General features: G+C 44.1%; 1 protein-coding gene across 1 annotated transcript in view; it reads left to right on the top strand.

Moving 5' to 3' along the window:
• The window catches only part of POU6F2 (POU class 6 homeobox 2), a 125,857-nt gene that overhangs the window by 97,683 nt on the left and 6,657 nt on the right, over nt 1-21,517 (top strand). The window contains exons 4-5 of the mRNA XM_038562668.1: nt 9,468-9,636; nt 18,631-18,799. Coding sequence (XP_038418596.1) covers nt 9,468-9,636; nt 18,631-18,799 — 338 coding nt within the window. The remainder of the gene's footprint in view (nt 1-9,467; nt 9,637-18,630; nt 18,800-21,517) is intronic.

Here is a 21,517-nt window from a genome sequence, read left to right as displayed (position 1 = left end):
TCTCCTGAGCCCAGATGCACCTCAGAAACATTCTCACACCGCACTTGTTGGTCCTTGGAACAAACTTCATTTTCACTGTGGGAACATTTGGTCCTGTGCTGGTCCAACCACCATGACTGGCTTCTTCACTATAGAATTGGAGACCTAGCAATTGGGAAGAAACAGCCAGGCCCTTGGGGGTGTGCCTTGAGAATCCACTTTGTGGCAGTTATGACCAACATCCCAGGGAGCAGGATGGTCCTGGGCGACATATGCACAGACACCTCTCCCGTGTGTGCCTGCTGAGAGAATACACAAGCACATCCAGAGAAGAGTTGCATGCGAACCTTCCTGAAAATCGACATCACAGCAGGCACCCCTGGGCCTGGCCCTCTTGTTCCAGGCATGTGCCAGTGGTCTATTCTATTCCCAGAAAGATCAAGGGGAATGAATGGAGAACCTGGTCAGAGACATCAGGAAATGGTAGCAATAAATGGACAACTATTTCTTGGCATCCACTCTGAAACACCTTGAAACACCCAGGAGCATATAGTAAAGTTAACAAGTTGGGTGAATTGACAGGAGATGCTCAAGTCTGAGTCCTGGATATAAAAGCTGGGATCCTGAGGATAGCAGATCATAAAATGCCCAAGAGTCCAAAAGTACAAAGCTCAGAGCTGGAAATATAACGATAGTGGTCTTCAATTTTTTCTTTAAATATTACCCTTTCCATTGAAGAAATATAATACAGACAACCACTAAAAAATAAAGGATTTCTATCATACTGTAGAGAAGTTTCTCAATTTATTTTTTCATATGATTTATGACAAATGCCTGATCTCACAAGAGCATAGTTCCAACAGTAAAATACGTCATAAATTATAGGAGCAGAAAGTTCCCTAACTCACACTCAGAAAAGAGTTCACTTTCATGGAGTGAAGTACAGAGCCCTCAGACCAGACAACCTGGGGTGATTTGCTTTAATTTAATAAAAAATAATTACATCTTTAATTTCAGTTTTATATCTGCTTACCAGGAATTAAAGGAACCTGAATAAAATCTTAGAGTGGACCTTCAACTACTCTTGATGATGATTTATTCCAATGATAAAAGATTGAGAACCTGCAAAGTTATCATCTAGAATACAAGCAATATGGTTTTTAAATACATACCAAAATTTGATAGACCTAGATATAGCCTTCACAGCATCACATCAGAGATTCTTGGTGAGCAATGCAAGAGAATAAAAGTTAGAAAAAGACTAGATAAAAAAAGAGACAGAGAAAGATATAAGTATCTTTCTGTGCATGAAAAAAAAAAGGTACTTAAGACAAAATAAATGATGGAGCTTGAAAGTAACGTTTTCTTCCTTCCATGAGACTCTTTACTGTGGAATATGGTGGACTCCCCATCGAAGTGAGAAGGCCTCACATCCCCTGGTTTGCTCTTGCGACCCTGTGACCATGAATTAATGATTTCTCCATAAGCAGCAAAGACATCATTTTTGTGTATATTTTATTCTCCCTTTGACTAAACTCCAACAAAAGTTAATGGGAGTTTTAGCGTCGTTAACGGCGTAGAGACATTTGAAAGGAAGGATGTTGCAACTTGTAAAATCAAAGCATTGAATTTTTTCAAAAAGTTTTTTCAAGGGCAGCCCGGGTGGCTCAGCGGTTTAGTGCCGCCTTCGGCCCAGGGCCTGATGCTGGAGACCCGGGATCGAGTCCCACGTTGGGCTCCCTGCATGGAGCCTGCTTCTCCCTCTGCTTCTCTCTCTCTCTGTGTCTCTCATTACTAAATAAATAAAATCTTTAAAAAAAAGAGACAGAAAGAAATCATTTAAAAAAAAAGTTTTTTCAAGATTTTATTTATTTATTTGAGAGAGAGAGAGAACACAAGCAGGGGGAGCTTCGGAGGCAGAGGGAGAAACAGAGTACCCCTGAGCAGGGAGTCCTCTGGGGGGCTCATCCCAGGATGCTGAGATCATGACCTGAGCCAAAAGTAGATGCTTAACCGTCTGAGCCACCCAGGTGCCCCAAATTTTTCACCATTTAAAGGCCATAGCTATAATACTTGGAGACCGCCATCTATGAAGGCTTTCAATTTCTCTTCAAAAAGTAATCTTGGTGTTAATAGGAAACCAAAAGAGGGTAGGACATTTACATTGGCTCCCCCAACAGGCCATCTGATTATCCAAATCCATTCATTTTGTTTTGCAAGCAAGTACAAAATGTACTCCTTTTCCTGTTTTTGAAAATCAACTATACTTCCCAGTCTGCCCCCCTGTATCGGTGGCTCCCAATCTCTTCCTTGGAGCCACCCACCATGAGACATCGGTGAGCTGTTTCCACCCACAAGGGAGCCAAGATGGCACAGGAGTTTTTCTAGATGCATGAAGTGTGTATCAGTGACTCCAGCCACGCAGCTGGCATCCACCCTCCTGGTCTCCCCTTGCCAGTCAAGCCCGGCCCACAGGGGATGTGCTCCCTGCACATGCTGTGCCCTGGCCTCCAATACCTTTCCAGCCTTCTCTATCTGGCAAACTTGGGCCACCGTCTCTCGGTCCCTCATCTCTCCTTCTGGAAGCTTCCCTACACTGCTCCCCCAGCCTTGTTTTCCCCATTTTTCCCCCGCCCGTTCATTTTCATCCACTGTGCTGTCATTAGGGATCCGCACCCGAAAAGCAGGGACCTGACTGACTTGGCCTCATTCAGGACCCTGCCCACGGGGGGGGGGGGGGGGGGGGCGCTCAGTCAGTGTGTTTGGTTTAATGGCTGCCCCGTCATGGGCACCAGCATCCCAGAGCCACACTTCCAAAGCAGCTCAGCTCCGGCCTTTCTGTGCCTTTCCAATTCTGCGTCTTCTGTCAGTTTCCAGTATGTTCCAAGGTAGCGCCTGCAGGTGAGCTTGAGAGGGGCTCCCACATGGCGCTGCCTTCATCATTCATCTCTTTTCTGAATGTCAACATGTTCCTCTCATCAGCCTCTCCCACCTAAGCATCTCAACTTCATTTAATCCCTCGTTTCCTGCCCTGCTCTGGGCCATCATCGTGCTTATAGAGCTGTCCCGGGCTCATGGAGAGAACCAGAAGGGAAGTCCAGGGAGTCTCCTGGACCCTGCCAGAAGGAGAGCTCCCTCCTTACTTTTTTCAAACTTTCCAAGACATAATTCAAATCTCCACTGAATGTCCTGTTTCAGGTGCTCAAAGTCGCTCAGGCCAGCATGTCGTGATGTAAGCCCTAACTCTTAGCAAATCTAAGACCCATGCTCCTGTCCTACCCACAGCAGAATAAGCAGCTCAGTAACATTCAGGTGATCATTATATCCTTCCTCCTTCTTGAAGGTTCTTATTAAATCTGAGCGGTGGCTTCTCTTGTTTGGACATAATAAATCCCCTTCCTATACCCTTTTTTGAAGAGAAGCTCTTTCAAAAACCTCATGTGGTCCTTCAACCATCAGCATCACTTGGTAACTTGTTAGAAATGCAAACTCTTGAGCTCCATCCCAGATCTACTGCATCAGGCACTCCGGGCAAGGGTAGGGGGGTATGATCTGTGTTTAAACGGCCCTTCCAGGTGATTCTGACAAATGCTAAATCTTGAGACCCACTGACTTAATTTCTCTTCAAGCTATTATAAGGTACACAGTGGACACTCAGAAAAATGCCAGCCAGTGCAGGGAGGGATGTCCTCCTGCAAGCTCTTGCTTCTGCTAGAACTCTTGGGATTGTGTTCACGTTCTCATTGCGTCACATGGGGATTTAACGTGTCATTCATTATGGCTCCCTGACACATTTGTAAAAGGCCAGACCTCTTCCATTTTGCCTTGGCATATTTGGAGAGTTTTCCCTTCCCCAAATTCATCTCTCTATATTTAATTCCATTTGAATTTTACTGTTTATATGCATTCATTTTTCCAACTTGTCTAGCACATTCTGCATTTTATTCCACTTTCCAAGACACTTGTCACCTCCACTTATTTTTATAGCACTTGTGGATTTAATTAGAAGATGCTGTATTCCAGAAACTAAAACATTATTAAGGATATATTGTGTTACACATGGAAGCTATAAGGGGAGCAGGGGCATAGAAAATTAAGAACATCTATAAAGGGTGCTTGTACTCAAATTTACTTTTGTTGAATATGTTAAACACCCAGAAATTCCAACCAACACGAACAAATCAATGAAGCCAGCCTCTGGAAGGCAACAGGAAGGGAAAAGCTTTTCATACTCTGTCCTTCCCTGTTTGTAATTTCTGTACAAAATAGACATTCTTCCCTCCTTCCCTGGATAGTCCAAAGCCCCAGGCTAACATCAACCGGCCTGTCCCCTCCCCTTTTTTGTTGGATCTGTGCTCTCAGCTTGTATGAGTCTGCTTGGGCTGCCATAACAAAGTGCCACAGACAGGGTGACATTTATTGTCTCACTGTTCTGGAAGCTAGAGGTCTAACATCACTGTGTCGGGCAGGGATGCCTTCTCCCGAGGCCCCTCTCCTGGGCTTGCAGGGGGGCCACCTTCTTCCTGTGTCCTCATGTGATCTTCCTGCTATACCAGTCTGTGCCCTAATCTCTTCTTTTAAAAACACCAGTCATATTGGATGAAGCCCTGACCTAAGGACCTCATTTTAACTCAATTACCTCTTTGAAGACCCAATCTCCAATTTTAGTCACATTCTGAGATACTAGAGGTTAGGACTTCATCCTATGAATTTGGGGTGGGACACATTTCAGCCCATAATGCAGCCTATTTACATCTGACTTACAGCTCAATAAAAGGCAAGAAAGTGATTACCAGAACTTAGGTGAGAATAAATTCCAGCTCCTTTAGGCAGTGCAGTGAGGGTATTGTGAATAGAAAATATGATCAAATAAATGGGATACTGAGAAAAGTACATTTGGAGGACTGCAAATAACTGGGACTCATTATATTAAGCAAAAGACAATCTATAGGCAACTCCATCGAGGATGTGGCCCAGACTACACCAAAATCATAATGCTCTGGCCACCTCTGACCACCATGTTTTTCCTAAAAAAATAAAAAATAAAAAATAAAATTAAATTAAAAATATATATATGATATTTTAAATACTTCAGGACCTGTAGAAAATAATCCCAAAATAGAAAAATACTTAAATTGTGGTATTTAGCAAAACAGATGAGATATGGTCAAAATTATAGACCATGATTTACCCTCCTGCCCATTTACTCTAGCATGTGTTCACCATGACCAATGTGAACACATCTCATTTGTTTCCACACCACTCAGCTAGAGCTTCCTGATGTCTCCCTGACTCATAACTGTCTCCAGTGGTAGACAGGAGTGGGGCAGCCATGTGCCTGCTGGAAGGAGCCCTGGCTCCTGAGTCAGACTTCCCTGGATTCAAAGCTCAGTTATTTATACCAGCTGTGTGACCCCAGGTAAGCCAGCTGGTCTTTTTAGGTCTGTTTCCTCTTCTGTAGTGACAACACCAATACCTAACCAAGAGAGCTAATCTCAAGATTTAAAAGTATACGTAAGAACACATGGGAAGCATCCCATAAATGGTATCCGTGTAGTTGGCCTCTTAAGATCAAGGCAATGTCATAAAACATCTGCCTCATAGAAGCTTCTAAGTTTCCCTTTCTCTCCAGGAAGGAAAAGGAAAGAAGCCTTTCCTCCAGGATCCTACTCGCTCCCTAATTCCCCGCACTTTCTTTTGTAAACACTTCCACTTTTTATGGCCAGTTACATTTGAGGCATTATACAGACACCTTGTTCTTTTGCCAGTAATTATGCAGTACAAGTCATACATGATTTTCATATTTAAGTCAGGGTCTAAAAAAACAACATGGTTAAACCTAATTAAATAACGTTTTTCTAATACTGGTTATTTAAAGTCTTTGAAATTTTTATACTGAAATCCCAGGGGTTTCATGAAGTGGCTTAAGCCTCTGCTTTCCCTTTCTTTATTTGATATATATATTTTTCAGCATAATATTTCTAAAGATTAATGCATCAAAACCATTAAGCAAAGAATATCACAGATGAGGCTTTTTTGTCATTTATCTGAAAGAATTGCAGCTTTAGAGATAGGAAGTAACAGAAATGTTACTCTAACATCCTCTTTTTCTGAGGGAGGAATTTATCAAAGAGGGTCAATCTCTGGGTTCTTTTTGATAAGTACAAAAGGCTATATTCTATCTGGACTTATAAGTGATTCTGGAATTAACAGATACATGTTTATACATTCCCTACACTGGACTGAGATATATGGGCTCCATTAACGATGCTACTGCTAATATAATCGTGATTCTTGACAAGTAAGAACTTTTTGGAATTTTTCTTGTTTCTTCCATACTGTTTGGCTAAACTCTGGAGGGAAAGCAGAACCCCAGTTTCCTGGAAGAAATAAATCCTTCTTAGATTCTTACATATCTTAGAGTCATCTCATTCTTTGACTGTGTGGACACAGAACAAGCTCTTACAAGAACAATTTTGTTTTCCTATTGAATTTCTTCTCCTGCATTGCTTAATGCATAAGCCCTGTTTGCCTTTTGACTATTTTGTGATTGCAGCCCATTAATTTTTTTCTCTACTAAGTTGTATCTGAAGAAGAAAAATTTTAATTGATTATTGTCTTACCCAGTTTCTTGATGGTACCTTACCACACCCAGGGCCAATAAAATATTGATGGCATGGTAAAACGGAAGGCTATCTCATGATTCAGTGACTCAAAACTGTGAAAAGCTTTTGTCAAGTAACAATATTTAGAAGGACAACTCAATAAGTTAGAAGGGGTAGACTGACATGCAAATATCTATCACATTTTATTAAGCAAATTAAAAATAGATTTAATCTTTAATATGTGTCCCTACAGAATAAAATTTACTGGATTCCATTGTTGGTTATGTGCTCAGCAGATTGCCTAATTACTTTGGGCAGATGCTTGATGCATATTAATTGGGGTTCCACGTCAATTATCACTATCTTTTATTCACAATATCGCCTCCACTTAGCACAGTTCAGTAACAATAAGGATGTTCATTTGAGAAGGAATGGCAAGTGATTCTGAAGGGGGACAACATGGCATTCCAGAAAGAGCTCTGAGCTATAAGTGAGAGTCTAGGTTCTAATGTGCTTCAGACTGCATGACCTTGGACCAGTCATTTATTTGTCATAATCATGCAGGGTGTATCTGCTGCATAGGGATGTCATGGGAATCTGGGGAGCAAAAGCATTGCCACAAGGGGCCAGAAGGGGAAATAGCTCCTTATGTACCTCTCCAAGGTAGCACCTTAGTCACAGTTAATTGAAGGTTAAAAAACACGTTCCAGAATTTAAAAGACTGGTAAATCCCAAGCATTGGCAAGAATGTAGAGCCGCTGGATTTTTCAGATATTTCTTGTGAGAATACGAAATGCTCCAACCACATCGGCAATCAGTTTGGTAGCTTCTTTTACAAAGTGCAACATGCATGTATAGTACAATGCAGGAATCCCACGATTCCACTCCTAGTTATTTACAGAAGAGAAATGAAAACACAGGTATACACAAACACTCGTACATAAGTGTTTATGACCATGCTGCTCATGATAGACCCAAACTGGAAATAACCCAAATGTCCATCAATGGATGAATGGATAAACAACCTATGGCATAGATATCTATGTAAATATAGATGTATACACTACAAATATATACTATATGTCCTACTCAGCAGTGAAAGTCATGATATTGCTGACACATGCAACAGAATGAATCTTAAAAAGAGTATGAAGGCAAAAAAAGCCAGATAAAAGAAAAATGTACCATTCCATTTTAAGGATTATGCCAAACGAGTCCATTGTGAAGGAAAGCAGAGCAGTGGTTGTCTGGGGCCGGGCATTGGGAGGAAATCGATTGCCAGGGGGCTTAGGGGACTCTACAGGATGATGGGAAGGAAGGTTCTATGACTTGATTATGATGGTAGTTTCACAGGTGTATCTATTTGGTAAAACTAACCAAACTGACCGCTTGAAATGGGTGTATTTTATTATGTATAAATTATCTCTCAATAAAGTTTAATGAAAAAATGAACACACACACACACAGGGAAAGCAATGACAAATGTGAGGTTGACACATCCCAGGCTGGCTGTCAGATACTGAGAAGGTGATCAAAGATCAGGTCAGGCCCTGATCTATCCCACCAAAGTTCAGGACCTGACCTGATTCTACTCCCAGGCTGACTTCCTTCTATAAAAACTCTGCTACACCTCTGTGATTCACACTCTGGGAGTGTGAAGATGGCCATGAAGGCAATTTGCAAACCAAGTAGTGCTATCTCCAATCACAAAGCCAGTGACAGCTGAGGCCGATCGTGCACCTGCCCAGGATCTTGAGCAGCCCCCTTCGTGTCAGCTTCTTGGGAAGGGCAAAACACAGATGGTGGGATCCCCCCTGAGTCTCCAAGGGGACCCCGTACTTGCAATCACTTGCCTTTCCTCCAACCCTCCTCTCCTGAGCTGGGCTTCTCTCACTACCCAGGACAGCCGGCCTTTGAGAACCTGTAAAGGAGTCATGAATAAATGGACATAAAGACAGCCTTTCTCGAGGCTCCCTAAATTTTGAAAATTAGGTTAATGCTTGCTTGTGGCATTGTGATTAAGAGCTCGAGCCTCAGGGTCAGACTTCCCATATCCAGACACCAGCTCCCCCACACCTACCGGATGAACCTACAAAAACCCTTTAACCTCGCTGAGCTTCCGCTTCTTTGTCTGCAAAAGAGAGGTCAAAATAACACCCACTTCACAGGCTCCTAGGAGAATTAAATGAGCAAGGGCATGCATGAAAGCCCTTACTTAACACAGGGTGGCACACAGTAAGAAAATGACGACCCAAAACTACAAATGTTACTGGATATTTTTGTCCTGGCTGCCCCAACTTCTCTCCCCGTGGCCCATAGGACATCAGAGAACGTTTTTTTTTCCCCAACTTTACAGTAATCCAGCCAGACTCTTTGATCCAGGGGAGCAGAAAGTTCTCAAACTCCATTCACGCTCAGCCCAAATGGGACCTTTCCTAAAAATACCAGCTACAGAAGGCAAAATGGGTGGGCGCAGTCACACCTTTAAGCTTGAGCTGCACACTCCGAGGTGATCGCAAGCACTGTATTTTCTCTGTACATACTTGAGAAGCCTGTCAAGTGTGCTGTAATTGTGTGAACAGGCAGAGAAGAGTCCAGCCACACGCTGTGGTCGAGAAAGGTAGAAAATTGGGTGTTCCAGCAAGCCAAGTAGGGAATTAATAATATATTTAGATTACTAATAAAATGCCTGTCAGGCAAGCAGCAAAATATTATATACAAAAAAAAAAATACTGCCAGTTGCATAGAGTTTGCACTGTTCCTGAGAAGTATGTGTTCTTGGAAATATAATGCTTCCACCCCAGATGAAATGTCTATTCTCTGGCACTTTCCCCCTGATTTCTTACTCATGTGTGTATTTTTTTTACACCCCCTCCCATGTAGATCCACCAACCCTCCCAGACATCAGTGGGTCAAGCAGCCTCCCAAAGCAACCTTCTGCACCTGGCTCATAGCCAAGCATCCATGTCTCAAAGCCCCGTCCGGCAGGCTTCTTCTTCCTCCTCCTCATCCTCCTCTTCTTCAGCTTTGAGCGTGGGCCAGTTAGTCAGCAGTAAGTATCCTTTCTGGCTGTGTTAAATCATGGTGGCCTTCTTGTTGCCTATCTGCAATGCTTTCCCTCCTCCCTGCCTCCTCCCCCTCCTCCTCCATCTCCTCCTCCAGGAGCTCCCCCTCCTCCTCCTTCCCCTCCTCTAGGTCCTCCTGCTCCTCCCTTTCCCTCCTCCTCCTCCCCCTCCTCCTCCCTTTCTCTCTCCCACTATGCCCCTGTCCTCCTTTCTCTCTTCTTTCAACATCAAAGAGGAATTTCCTGGCTCTTCTAAGGCCAATGCTGGAATAAGGTCACTGCCCAGGGCCACATGGTTCCTTAGGGAAGCAGCCCCCCAAAGCACACCCGGTGGATGAGTGTGCTTGGGGCCAGGGTCTATCTCAAGTGCTCTCTGCCCTGTTGAGTCGGCCCATCCTCTTCAGAAGGGAGAACTGATCAGTTTGCAGGGCATGAGCCACAGAGCTCAGAACTGAAATAACCAACAACAGGCACTCAGCCAGCAGGTCAAGCAGCTTTTCTGTGTGTTTGAAGTCCCCTGCCATTCTATTTGTAGGTGTCAGAGGAAATAAAAGAGAGCGTGCCCGTGGGCGGGTGGGTGTGTGTGCACAGGGAGCTGCCTCCAGGGGCCCGTGGGGGAAGCGGCATGGGCTGCCATGGGATGGGAAATCTCTGAACCACCATTCATAAAATAAAATAAGCCTGGGAGTCTGCTTCCCTGAGCGGGGCCATGTATATATATATATATATATATATATAAAATTTTAATTTTTTATATAATTTTTGGCCCCAGGTAGACAGCATATGTGACACATGCAAAGCGAAACATGTTAGATGTGTGGGACAATGGTCTAATTTCACGTAGGTTGTTCACCTTCAGTGCAGTTTTTACCCATAAAAAAAATCATAGAATGCGCACTTAGATTATAATTCTCCAGGAAATGAAAATCCAGTAATTATAGGTTTAAAGGGCCAAAGCACTGCATGGGCAACTGTGCCATAAACTGAGAACACATCTGAGTATCTCTGTTTGATCAAGTGTCATGAATAACTTGTTATAATGGGAACAGTAGGGATCCTCACATATCATCTGTCATGCAAAGCAAAAGGGAGGGTTGCCATGCCCTCCCCATACAAGCAACCCCCCCCAAAAAAATTATATGTGTGTGTGCATACATACATCTATATTAAATTATAGGGATTATACAGGCAAGGATGATACAGAATGGAGAAGAGAATGAGGAATTATGGGAAGATATTAAAATGCCCAAGTATCTCAGTGGACTAGCCTGAAGGCTCTTGATCCCACAAATGGGTCAACACCAAACTTCAGGTTACATATGGAGTTTACCATCAATCAGTTATTATAGGTTGTTTAGATATACAACCCCTCTCGTTTGGGCCAGAAACTCTAGTCTTACTTAAGCAAAATCACAGCTAAGTTCTTTTTAGTCAGATTTTCCACAATAGAGGCACTCCTCATAGGGGTATTACAAAAGATTTCAATGTCATTCCAATTCGATATTCTGCATAAGTTTCCACGAAATACTCTAGTTGTAAAGAGCAGCAAGGTCACAAATTTAGGATAGGCTGTTAAGCTTTGGTCCTGAGAGAAAAGGAACTGAGATCAAACATCTTATAAAGAAGACATAAGTTAAATATGAAGTCAAGCACAAACCACCCCACAAATATTACACAACGTAAGCATTCGGTACGTGCTGGATGACTAGAGATGGATGAGTGGATGAACACACGGACAGACGGATGGATGACACCCGGTTCTCTCTAGTCACTTGTCTCAAACTGGGCAGGAAAGGATTAGCCTTTTTTAGACATCAGTAACAGAGCTACATAATGGGACAGATGGAACTTCAATTGCACAAGTGCCAATGGGGCATCTAAATTCTAGGTGTATAATGAGTGACCTATATTACATATCCTGATATGAAATATGAAGAATGTGGACAGAGACTCCTTTACTGTTTGCACTTGAGGCAGGAAACACCAAACCCACATGCAGAGCCTGTATCAGGAGCCTTCTCAGGCAGATACATAGAGGCTCTGGCTGTAACCCGGGGGACAGACTTTACACAAACTCATTACTAGGCTTAAAATTGCTACAGATTTTGAGCATGTTGCTTAATTAATTTCTTTCTGTCTCAAAACCCAACTACGCAATGAATGATACACGGAGCATTTCTCTGATGCAGATTCCCCCAACAAATCTTTGTTTGAGACTTTATGTGTAAAGTAGGGTTTTCAAAGCACTTTCAATATTGTGCTTGTCTTAATACTCACAATGAAGTCCTAGAAACCCTCATTTTCAGATCTTGAACCTGACGTCAGATAGATCCTGAAGGTACAACCATTTTGGCCATCTTCTGTCAGAAGTACCACATTCCATCTTGGTTGAGAGATCATGACACTCTGTGTGACAAATCTAATGGGTGGCAAGGCCAGGACGATAACCTAAAGAGTCTGATTCAATGGGTCGTATACACACCACACAGCACAGCTGCCTTAAAAAATAAGATGCTTACACATAAATTTTATCCAGTGAAATCTGAATGACAAAATATATCAAATCACCTAAATATTCCTCAAATAATACTTTAAATGCCTGGACCCACACCTTACGATTAAAGCACAGGCTTTTCTCTGAGCTAATATAAAGAGAAAAACTAGACATTGTGCATATTTTGAAGTTTATATTCAAGCATAAACTATCCATTTAAAATTATTTTTGTCTGAGATAAAGCTTCACCAAATCTGCAGGTAGGATATTTTGGGGAGACCCAACCCCATACTTTAGATACAGTTGCTACACAGGTTCAATTCACAGGGGAATAAAAGGGTGGCTTAGTCAGAGGCTGTCAACTTAAAAATAAAAACACTTATTGAGCACCATGTATATGCTGAGCACAGGAACAGAAAAGAGGAAAGCAAAAATAAGGCAGATGTGCTTCCTGCCCTGGGGGAGGTCATGAACTGGTAACAAGAAACACAGTTACAATAAAAGGAAATGAATGCTATGCTCAACACAGGAATAGGGACTCTGGCAATACAGTCCACAGTTAACTCAGTTTTGGAGGTTGAGACAGAACAGAGGGACTTGCAAGAGTAAATAATTCTTGAATTGAGTAGAATGGTTAATCAACAAATCCCTCCAAGAGACCAAGGCCATAGTAAGAAGCAGGTCACACTGGAGTTGAACCTGTGGTCGAGACCTTGGTTGATGAACCCTCCCACTTCACGGTCAAAGACTGTCATTGTAACCCCTGCACGTCTTGCCATCGTTCCAGAGAAAATGGAACCAAAATCTTCCCCTCTCCAGGCAAAAGAATGCAGAGTTAATGTGTTAGCAATGATAACAGGATCTTCAAATGCAAAGAACACCACATCCGAGCTCAGCATTACCAAATAATCGCAGGTGGTAAGACATCTGTACGGTACCTGTTCACAGTAGCTACACAGCTGGCCCTGTGTTATACTTTGCTTAGTCTCTGCAGTCCTCAGAGGTAAATATAGTTTCAACAAGCAGGGCTTTCGGAAAGCCTAATAGGGTCAAACAGATGACTAGACGAATGTCCCAAATTGGCCCAAGACTTACACAGTGCTATGTAAAAACAGGTAGATTTGGGGTTTTTAAAAATTCTTTGCCAAGTTTGGTTTCGTTCTGTTTTTCAGTACACACTTTTTAAACCCCTGGCCTGTAAACTTGATCTTTTGGACAGCAAAGGACCTCTGGGTATTACCACAAAAAAAAACAAACCATCGAGTGACTGTAAAGATGCACGGTCATAGCTAATGGCACCCCCGATTCCCATGATCACAATTCACATTCTCCACAGTGAAGTAACCCTACTGCAAATCAACTGTTCTCCCAAATTACATTGCACGCTCCTTAATGGTTTCTTATTTCTTGGGAATATTTGGTAAACATGCCCGCTATTGGCTGTGAGAATAGCATTGAAAAAAAAAAAGCAGATGAGTGTTTACATAAGACAGTTAATTCACCCTTGGCAGTTTCTTTAAAGTTGCATATTTTTCATATAAAAATCCCATAAGCAGAGGTTGTAGGAGGATGATGTTGATGGATACTGACCGTTCGACCCAGTTAGCAACCCCTTATATGACGTCCACGTTAACGGGTAGAAGGGGCTGAATTTTTAAAATTAAACAAAACAAAACATCTGTGCCCGTCCAGCCTTAGCCTTCAGGATGGGGCAGATCCAGCAAACATACAACCAGATTCTGCAGAACAGGTTTGTTTTCCTCCAATTTGCATTTAGTTTCCATAAAAATCTTTGACTTTTCAGCCCTTGCATTCCAGATTTGACTTGGGAAGCGTCATCAGTATACTTACGAATCCCTGCCAATTTTCAATGCCAGTGGAGTCTAAATCTCTCAGCCAGTTAATCTCTATATAGGTTGATCTTCTGGCTCTTCCAGCAAGGGTCAGATTCAGGGCGGGGGCTGATAATCATTGCTGTCACTTTCTGACCCTGTCCTTAATATATTGGGCTGACTTAATCTGGAGCAAACTTCTGTAAAAGGTGTCACTTCCTCCTCAATGCAGAGAAATCCCAGACTGGGTTGCTCTAGTAGTGAGTCCACCCAGTAGGGGGATCTGAGAGATCCCTCTGGGGTCCCCATCAAGGTGGCCTCAGATTCATCCTTGAAAGTGACCCAACCTGGGTGAGCGAAAGCCAGACTGAGCTACCCCTGGGTGGAATGTCAACCTCCGAACCAAACTGAGAGCTGAAGTCACGTTCCAGGGAAGAAGGCCCCTTTTACCACATTCCCTTCTTGTTTTCTCTCCTCAAATAGAAAAGCATATGTCCCTTAAGGAAGGGGAATTGTTCCAAAAGTGGGGGGACGGGGGAGGAAATCCTGAAGAGTTTTAAGTCAGAAACTTTAGGATCCAAAAAAAAAAAAAAAAAAAAAAGCATCAGTTTTTCTCATTAATTCAAAAACACCTTACAGGCATCACCTGATGAATTCCCCCCAAGTGTGAAGACAAGTCCCGCAGGTTGTAATCAAGGTGAAATGGATTTTTGTCCACAGGTAGGCCCCTTTTTTTGCATGGGGAGGCCTCTGTAGTCTTGGGACTCATGGAGAAAGCTGCAAGACATTTTACCATCTGCTTTTATGGGTAAGAACAAAAATGGAAAGAAAACCAGGCAGCTCACCTCCAGCAATGAACACATTGCACCAACCAGGAGATACCGATTTTCCCTCCCCAGGCCTTTATCAAACAGACCATCACACTGCTTAAATTTCACAACCATTCCTGTCTCATCAGCTCTGTAAGTAGAACGAGGAAAAAGACAAGAAGGAGGAGGAGGAGGAGAAGAAGGAGAAGAAGGAGAAGGAGAAGAAGAAGAAGAAGAAGAAGAAGAAGAAGAAGAAGAAGAAGAAGAAGAAGAAAGAAGAAAGAGAAAAGATGAGGACGAGGAGGAGGAGAAAGGAGTTCCGCCTCCTGGTGTAATAATAACCGGAGCCACGGAAGATGCTGGACTCAATGGGGCAGGCACCCAGGGCCCCGAGCCTCGGAGTGAAAGTCCTGACAACCGGCCTCACACGTCAGTGCGGCCGGAAGAGGCTCTCTGCCGAGCTCCAGGGATTGTCAGGAATCCGGCACACACATGGATTGAGTTGCTAGTCTCCAGGAGACATAATAGGCCTTAAAGGCAAGAAGGCAGACAGGCGGGGTTTACTGAGGATTGCCCCCCAAGTCTAAGGCCCCAACCCTCACGGGCCGCCCAACTCCCTGATTTCCACGCATCTAGAGATGGAGTGAACGCAGGGCAGCACAGTCCCCTCCCACGGAGGCTCTAAGCTTTGCTCAGAGAACAGCTGTCCCCCTTAGCCCCGGACTAGCCTGGCAACCCCAGCCCGCTGACACCCGGACGGGGCTGGGGTCGGGGAAGGGCGCCCCGCCACCATAGGACCTTTTTGGCTCATCGCTCTTACACAGGTGGCACGGCAACTTTTCTGTGCAGTGGAACCTGGAGAAGAATGATGGTAAAGAGTCGAGAGAAGACAGTGATGTGCAGAGGGAGCCATGCCCCGACTAGGGCAGGCCAGAAGCTACCCCCAACCCTGCCCTGGGGGTCAAGGGATCCCCTGCATTAGAATCACCTGCAGTATTTGTTCAAAATGCATGTCCTGGGCCCCATCGGGTGACTCCTAAGCACCACCCTAAATGCCATATGGCTACAAGGAAAGTCTCCAGTTTACAATTTCTCACCCTCAGGTTTGAACCTCCATTCCCACACTGGTAAGGCTGCCCAGAGCCCTCTCTCCCTGTGCCCGTCTGTACCAAGTGGCTGGGGCTCTGCTCCAAACCAGAGGGTCTCAACTAGTATTTTATCATCACCTCCTCCCCCACACGTAGCCCCTTTATGCTTTGCTTTTAAATCCCAGTTGCCCTACTCCATCCATGAAACATTAATATCACAGATCTACTGCACATCTGTCTCTGTAGCCCCGCAGCCCTCTGGGGCTTGGGGGGTGGGCACAACCATTGTCCGATCTAAGACTTCGCCACCACCCCAGAACCGATCTCCACCCTGTTGGGAAGCACACACTAAACACAGAGTCGCAAAATAGGCTGAGCCGGGCAGCAGGTCTAGGAGGGCTGCAGATGAGGAGAAGGAGGAGCAGCTGAATGGGCCAGCCAGAACCAGTTCTAGCTGACTGTTCCCCAGAGGCTTCAACGGACACCAGGTACAGCCAGATCTTCCAACATCTCAAAAGAATGTAAAAAAAAAAAAAGAGATTTTTTTTTCTTTAGAAATCTCCCAATGTTTAAATGTTGGCAAGTCCAAAAAAACTGTAAGCTCTAGGAAAGCTGAGTTTTATGTGCAAGCTGCTCATTTGCAACTTCTGCTCTAGGAACGTTTAAATGAAGAAATGAGAGAAGAGGCTCCAGGCTGCTATGTGCGTGGACGTGACTTCCCAGAATCCTTAGCAAACCCTTGAAGCTGCTCCAGGCTGCTGTGCTGGTGGGATTTAAGATCCAGAGGGTAGCCTCTCTCAAGGACAACCCAAACAAGTCTTTCTTGAACCAGGGTTGCCAGGCTTCTTGGGGGATGGAGGGGGTAGTTGGGGGAGGGGGAAGCAAGATTTTAATTAATCTTCATCAGTTTTATGGTCAACCTCTGCCCCTGCCCATGGACACAATTCTCAATGCCCTACAGTGAAATATCCTGCACTTCTAGCAGGAGCTCCCAGTCCAAAACCCTTGCAGACACCCCCACCGTGCTTTTGCTCCTGCTGGCATCCGTGCCCGTCTGCATGCTGCTCCCACTGCCCAGAATATGGCCTCTCCGTTCTGTGAATGGGCTGCCCATTGGGCATGACTCAGATGCATCCTCCCTCCTGTCACGTCTTCCTCCTCTGTCAATTCTGCTGCGGGTGTGACCCCGTTAGTTCCCCATTACACTCAGCCTGGTATTTTTCATGGATTGCTTCTCATTCATAATATTGACCCCCAACCCCCTATAGACTGCAAACTCCATGGAGGCCAGAACTGCCTCTCCTATTTCTCCTGCTCCCTTTAACCATCAGTAAGACACCCCTGGAGTCACTCAAGAAATACTTAGAGAACTGTTCGCAGGGGTTGGACCACTTTTCAACCTTTCCTCGACAAAATTAGGACTAAGGATGTGCACAAAGTCCACAGAAGTTTTTTTCATGTGAAGATGCACAACTGTAGTGCTGATCCTACCAACAGAGTCCGTGTCCCCTGTTATGAGAGAATCTGTAGGGGAAGCTTGGACCTCTCCACCCACCCCAGACCCCATATTCACATGTTTATCTAAAACTCTTCGAGAACTCTTGGTCCTTGCAATGCAAATATTTATTTTTCTGCCTGACAACAGGGGTTTCTGTAGCCCTGAGCCCAGAAGACTACTCTAGTCCACCAGAGTCCCTAGACAAGTACTTGGATTTACTGAAATTGATGGATTATTGTGCGGAGAGAGGAAGAGAAAAACTTCTCACCTAAGTCCGGGGAATGAGGTGGAGAACAATAGAGTCGGCTCGCAGGCAGACGGGCTTCGCTCCAGGCAGGATGGAGCAGCACTTTGAAATCTTCCCCTAGCCCCAACCCATGCTGTCCCAGCTTGGCCTACGCTTTCATTTATCATTTATCCGGGGATCAGTAGCGGGAAGGGGGGTGCGTTCTCCAGCTGTTGTGTCATTTCCCTTGATAAGTCCTAAATTGACCGCGTTATCCGGCACCAAAGGAGCCTTCCTGCAGTAGGCATTTTTTATTATGTGCCCTTTTAGGGGACAAAGGCATCGTGTCAGTAAACTGCTATTGCTATGGGGAGTGTGGGGAGGGGGGACAATATTATTCTCACAGCTTCATAAGCAGGCTCTTCGGAGGGGCTAATGTGAGCGAAAGAAATTAGACAACATTACCATCTGTTAGCCCAACTGCAGCGGTGAGCCGGAGAAGGAAAGATAGAAAATTCTACTTTTTTTTTTTCAAGGGCAATTTTTAGCTCTAAAGAATCCAATTAAGACATTTCAAGCGGCACAATTGTACTCTTTTGCACCAAATTTATATTCATATATTTTTGCCGAATATTTGACCATATTTATGGGCAAAATGTGTACAATTTTTGCCCAGTATTTGAACATATTTATGGGCAAAATGGAGATGCGTCCCCTAGCTGGTGCTTTCCTGCCCTGGCTGCTACCTGTTCAGCCCAGGGGAGCACACTCTTGTGTTGTGAAAGTGGCAGTATGTGAACTACCTGTGGCCTTACCTGGAATAGAATCACCCCGAAGGATGACTTGTAGAAGTGTAATGACTTGAGGATGGGATCCTGGGTGCCCCACTTGGGAGCAAGAGAAAACATTCCACAGTGTCTGCTTCCCCCACCACTCTGCTGCTAAAGAGAGCCGCTTTCTTATAAACCGTAATAAACAGATATCACTTGGATGTGTGTTGACGTATTGATCCTATTTTTAAAAACATCTCCACAGATCCTCAAACGGCAGCGGGTGAGGTGGATGGGGTTAATCTGGAGGAGATCCGAGAATTTGCCAAAGCTTTTAAAATCCGGCGCCTGTCCCTTGGCCTGACCCAGACTCAGGTGGGACAGGCTCTCAGTGCTACAGAGGGCCCCGCGTACAGCCAGTCGGCCATCTGCAGGTAACCCGTGCCCACATGCTGTCACCTGTCCTGGCCGGCCTGGGCCTCGTCTGTCCTCATGGCTCAGCTTTTCTTCTTCGGGCGGGCAGAGCTGGAGGGGTAGAGTGTGGGGACTAAGTCTGGGGCGGTTATACATTGGAATCAGTGGCATTGACAGAAATGAAGGTGCTTAAGCAGTTCGGGGTCCTGGCTTGATAACTCCTATCAACTCACAAAGAAGGCAGTCTCATTGGGAATCCCCCACTGGTGGGCCAGAAGCTTCCTTCTGGACCTGCTGTCCTACGCAGCTGAGAGCCACCGTCCCCTGTCTGCAGACAGGTATCCCGAGCAAATGTTGTCAGGCTGCCAGTCCCACTGGGTGTTAACCCTCCCACCGTTTCTGCCCAGGGATGGCTTTCAGGATTTTCCCAGAAAAATTCACCGTAGAAAGAAAATTAACCATCTCGTGACCGCAAAGGAATGCTTTAACATGGCCTTGCCAGACACAACTCTCAAAGCACATTTTTTTTTTCAAAGAAGTAGCTGCTTTAAGTGGCTCAGAAAGGGGTAGTAAGAATCTGGCCTAAGCTGTCCCCGCCCCCTCCAAAATGAATAAATAAATAAATAAATAAATAAATAAATAAATAATAGAATCCAGCCTTGGTTGTGTTCAAGTTGATCTGGGTCAAGCCGCCAGCAGCAGACCCCTGCATGTATATATGTGTGTGTGTGTGTGTGTGTGTGTTGCACTAATCCCATGTTTATGCATGAGGTAACAAAGGCACTTCTGTAAGAGCTTTTTCCTCTTGGGCAATGCCTTATGAGTCCTCCTCCATCAGGAAAAGCCAAGAAACCAACTCTAAACTCATTTAAGTGGATTTTGTTCTTGGTGATCCATGAAATGCTGTCTTTTTATCTGCTCTTTATACTTTTAATGTATTCCCCAAAGGACGGAAGTGTACTTTGCCTGCAGTTTAAGACTAAGGCTATAAATAACATCAGTATGGGGTAGTAGCTTGCAGCTCACATTTTGCTCAATGATTTTCCATAAAACCCATTGATTGTTGTTAAATACAAAAAGCGCCATAGGATCCTCTCACTTCTATGGTCTCCCCTACTGTTTTTTCTTATAAGATACCTCCCTGTAGAAAATAACCTTTATTCAGTCTATACAAGGATACTACTGCTGGGAAATTTGTTTCAAGGCTTGTATATGTTATTCCCAACAACACAGAAACATCAACACTAACAAGCAGCATCAGTGATATGAATACGCCTGCTCCCTGTTGGGAAACATTAATTTTGTTTCATCTTGACAGCCTCGTGATGAAGGCAGCCATAGGTTTGTAAGTCGTTGTCAATTTGTTATTTTTGCTAAAGTCCTCTTTGGCTTATTTTTAGTCCTAAAACATGATTTCCTTTTATTGGTTTGAGTGCCGTCTCAGATGTTCACCAACACCCGTAGAGTGTCTGGGGCATTCCCAATCAAATATGTAGATTTCTGAAGTCTTCCCCAGGGAAGCCAAGAAAGCAATGGCTGAAATGGCAAGAGAGACCCTGGGAACTCCCCATATAACTGAATATGCCTCGACTTTATAGTCTTTCTCTAGCCTGTAGGGTCTGGCTGAGCCAGTTATAGGAGCTAAATACCAAAAGAAAAAAAAAATGAAAGCCTTGAAAGAGACGGAGATCTGACATTGGAACAATTCACATTTATTTAAGGGGTAGACAGGAATCTGCATTTGAGCCTGCACACTCAGGTGTCACTTAGGAGGGAGGGGTGGCTCCCAGGCACCCTTTGATGAGTCCCTCCTTGAGAGAGACAAAGAGAAGGAAACATCACCAACACCCTGAACATCCCTATTGCAGCTTTGCCCCTCACACCATGGCACTGTGAAGCCTGTTGTCATGTTTATCCACAGTTTAAGCTTTGAAGCTTTTATGGTCAAATGTAGTATGTGGCAAATTCCATGACCATTAGAGCTTTTGTGGCAAGCTCATTAAGTGACATTAGATGATTAGTAGTTCATTTTTTTATTGAAAGCAAAATGTACTTCTTCCCCCTCTGACCAGGAGTGGAAGTTGGGTTAAAAAAAAAAATAAACAAATAACCCCTTGATCTATAGACAGAGAACGCAATTCACTGGAAATCACGTTAAAACTTGGTACTATTTGCACTGCTTATCACAATACCTAAAATGCAGTGTCAAAGATAATATTATGGCCCATAGAGGAAGCCTATCCTTTTGTGCCCTTCTGCAAGCATCCTTATAAAGCATACTCAGACTGGCTAAAGCAGGTTCATTTCGCTCTAGGAGAACAGCCCATTGTAGTAAGATGCACTCTGCAGTCAGATGGTTGTCTTTCAATACACTGACCCCTTAAAAAGAGTGAATCCAAAGAGGATCCGAGAGAGAGGATCTGTGTGTCCAAAGTTGTCATACCGTAGGCCATGAATTTGGATTTAGAATAAACAGATGAAGGAATAAAAGCAATTACTAAATACTTTGGTGTATTTCGTGGAAGCATGAGGCTGAACTGGATACCAGGATGACCTCTTAAGGCACTCTATATAATTTTGTCCCAAGATGCTTCATATTTCTTAAAAATCCCAGAAATTTTTCTGGATTCCGTAGCCCAGAATTGCTGAGAGCCGTTGATACCTAGACCACATTTGCAGAAAATGATATCATTCAAGGACAGTTTGCAGATATCACACATTAAACACAGCTCGATGCC

The sequence above is a fragment of the Canis lupus genome, chromosome 18 (assembly GCF_011100685.1).
Source record: "Canis lupus familiaris isolate Mischka breed German Shepherd chromosome 18, alternate assembly UU_Cfam_GSD_1.0, whole genome shotgun sequence".
In the NCBI taxonomy this organism is placed as follows: Eukaryota; Metazoa; Chordata; class Mammalia; order Carnivora; family Canidae; genus Canis; species Canis lupus.
This window is presented reverse-complemented; position numbering and strand designations above follow the sequence as displayed.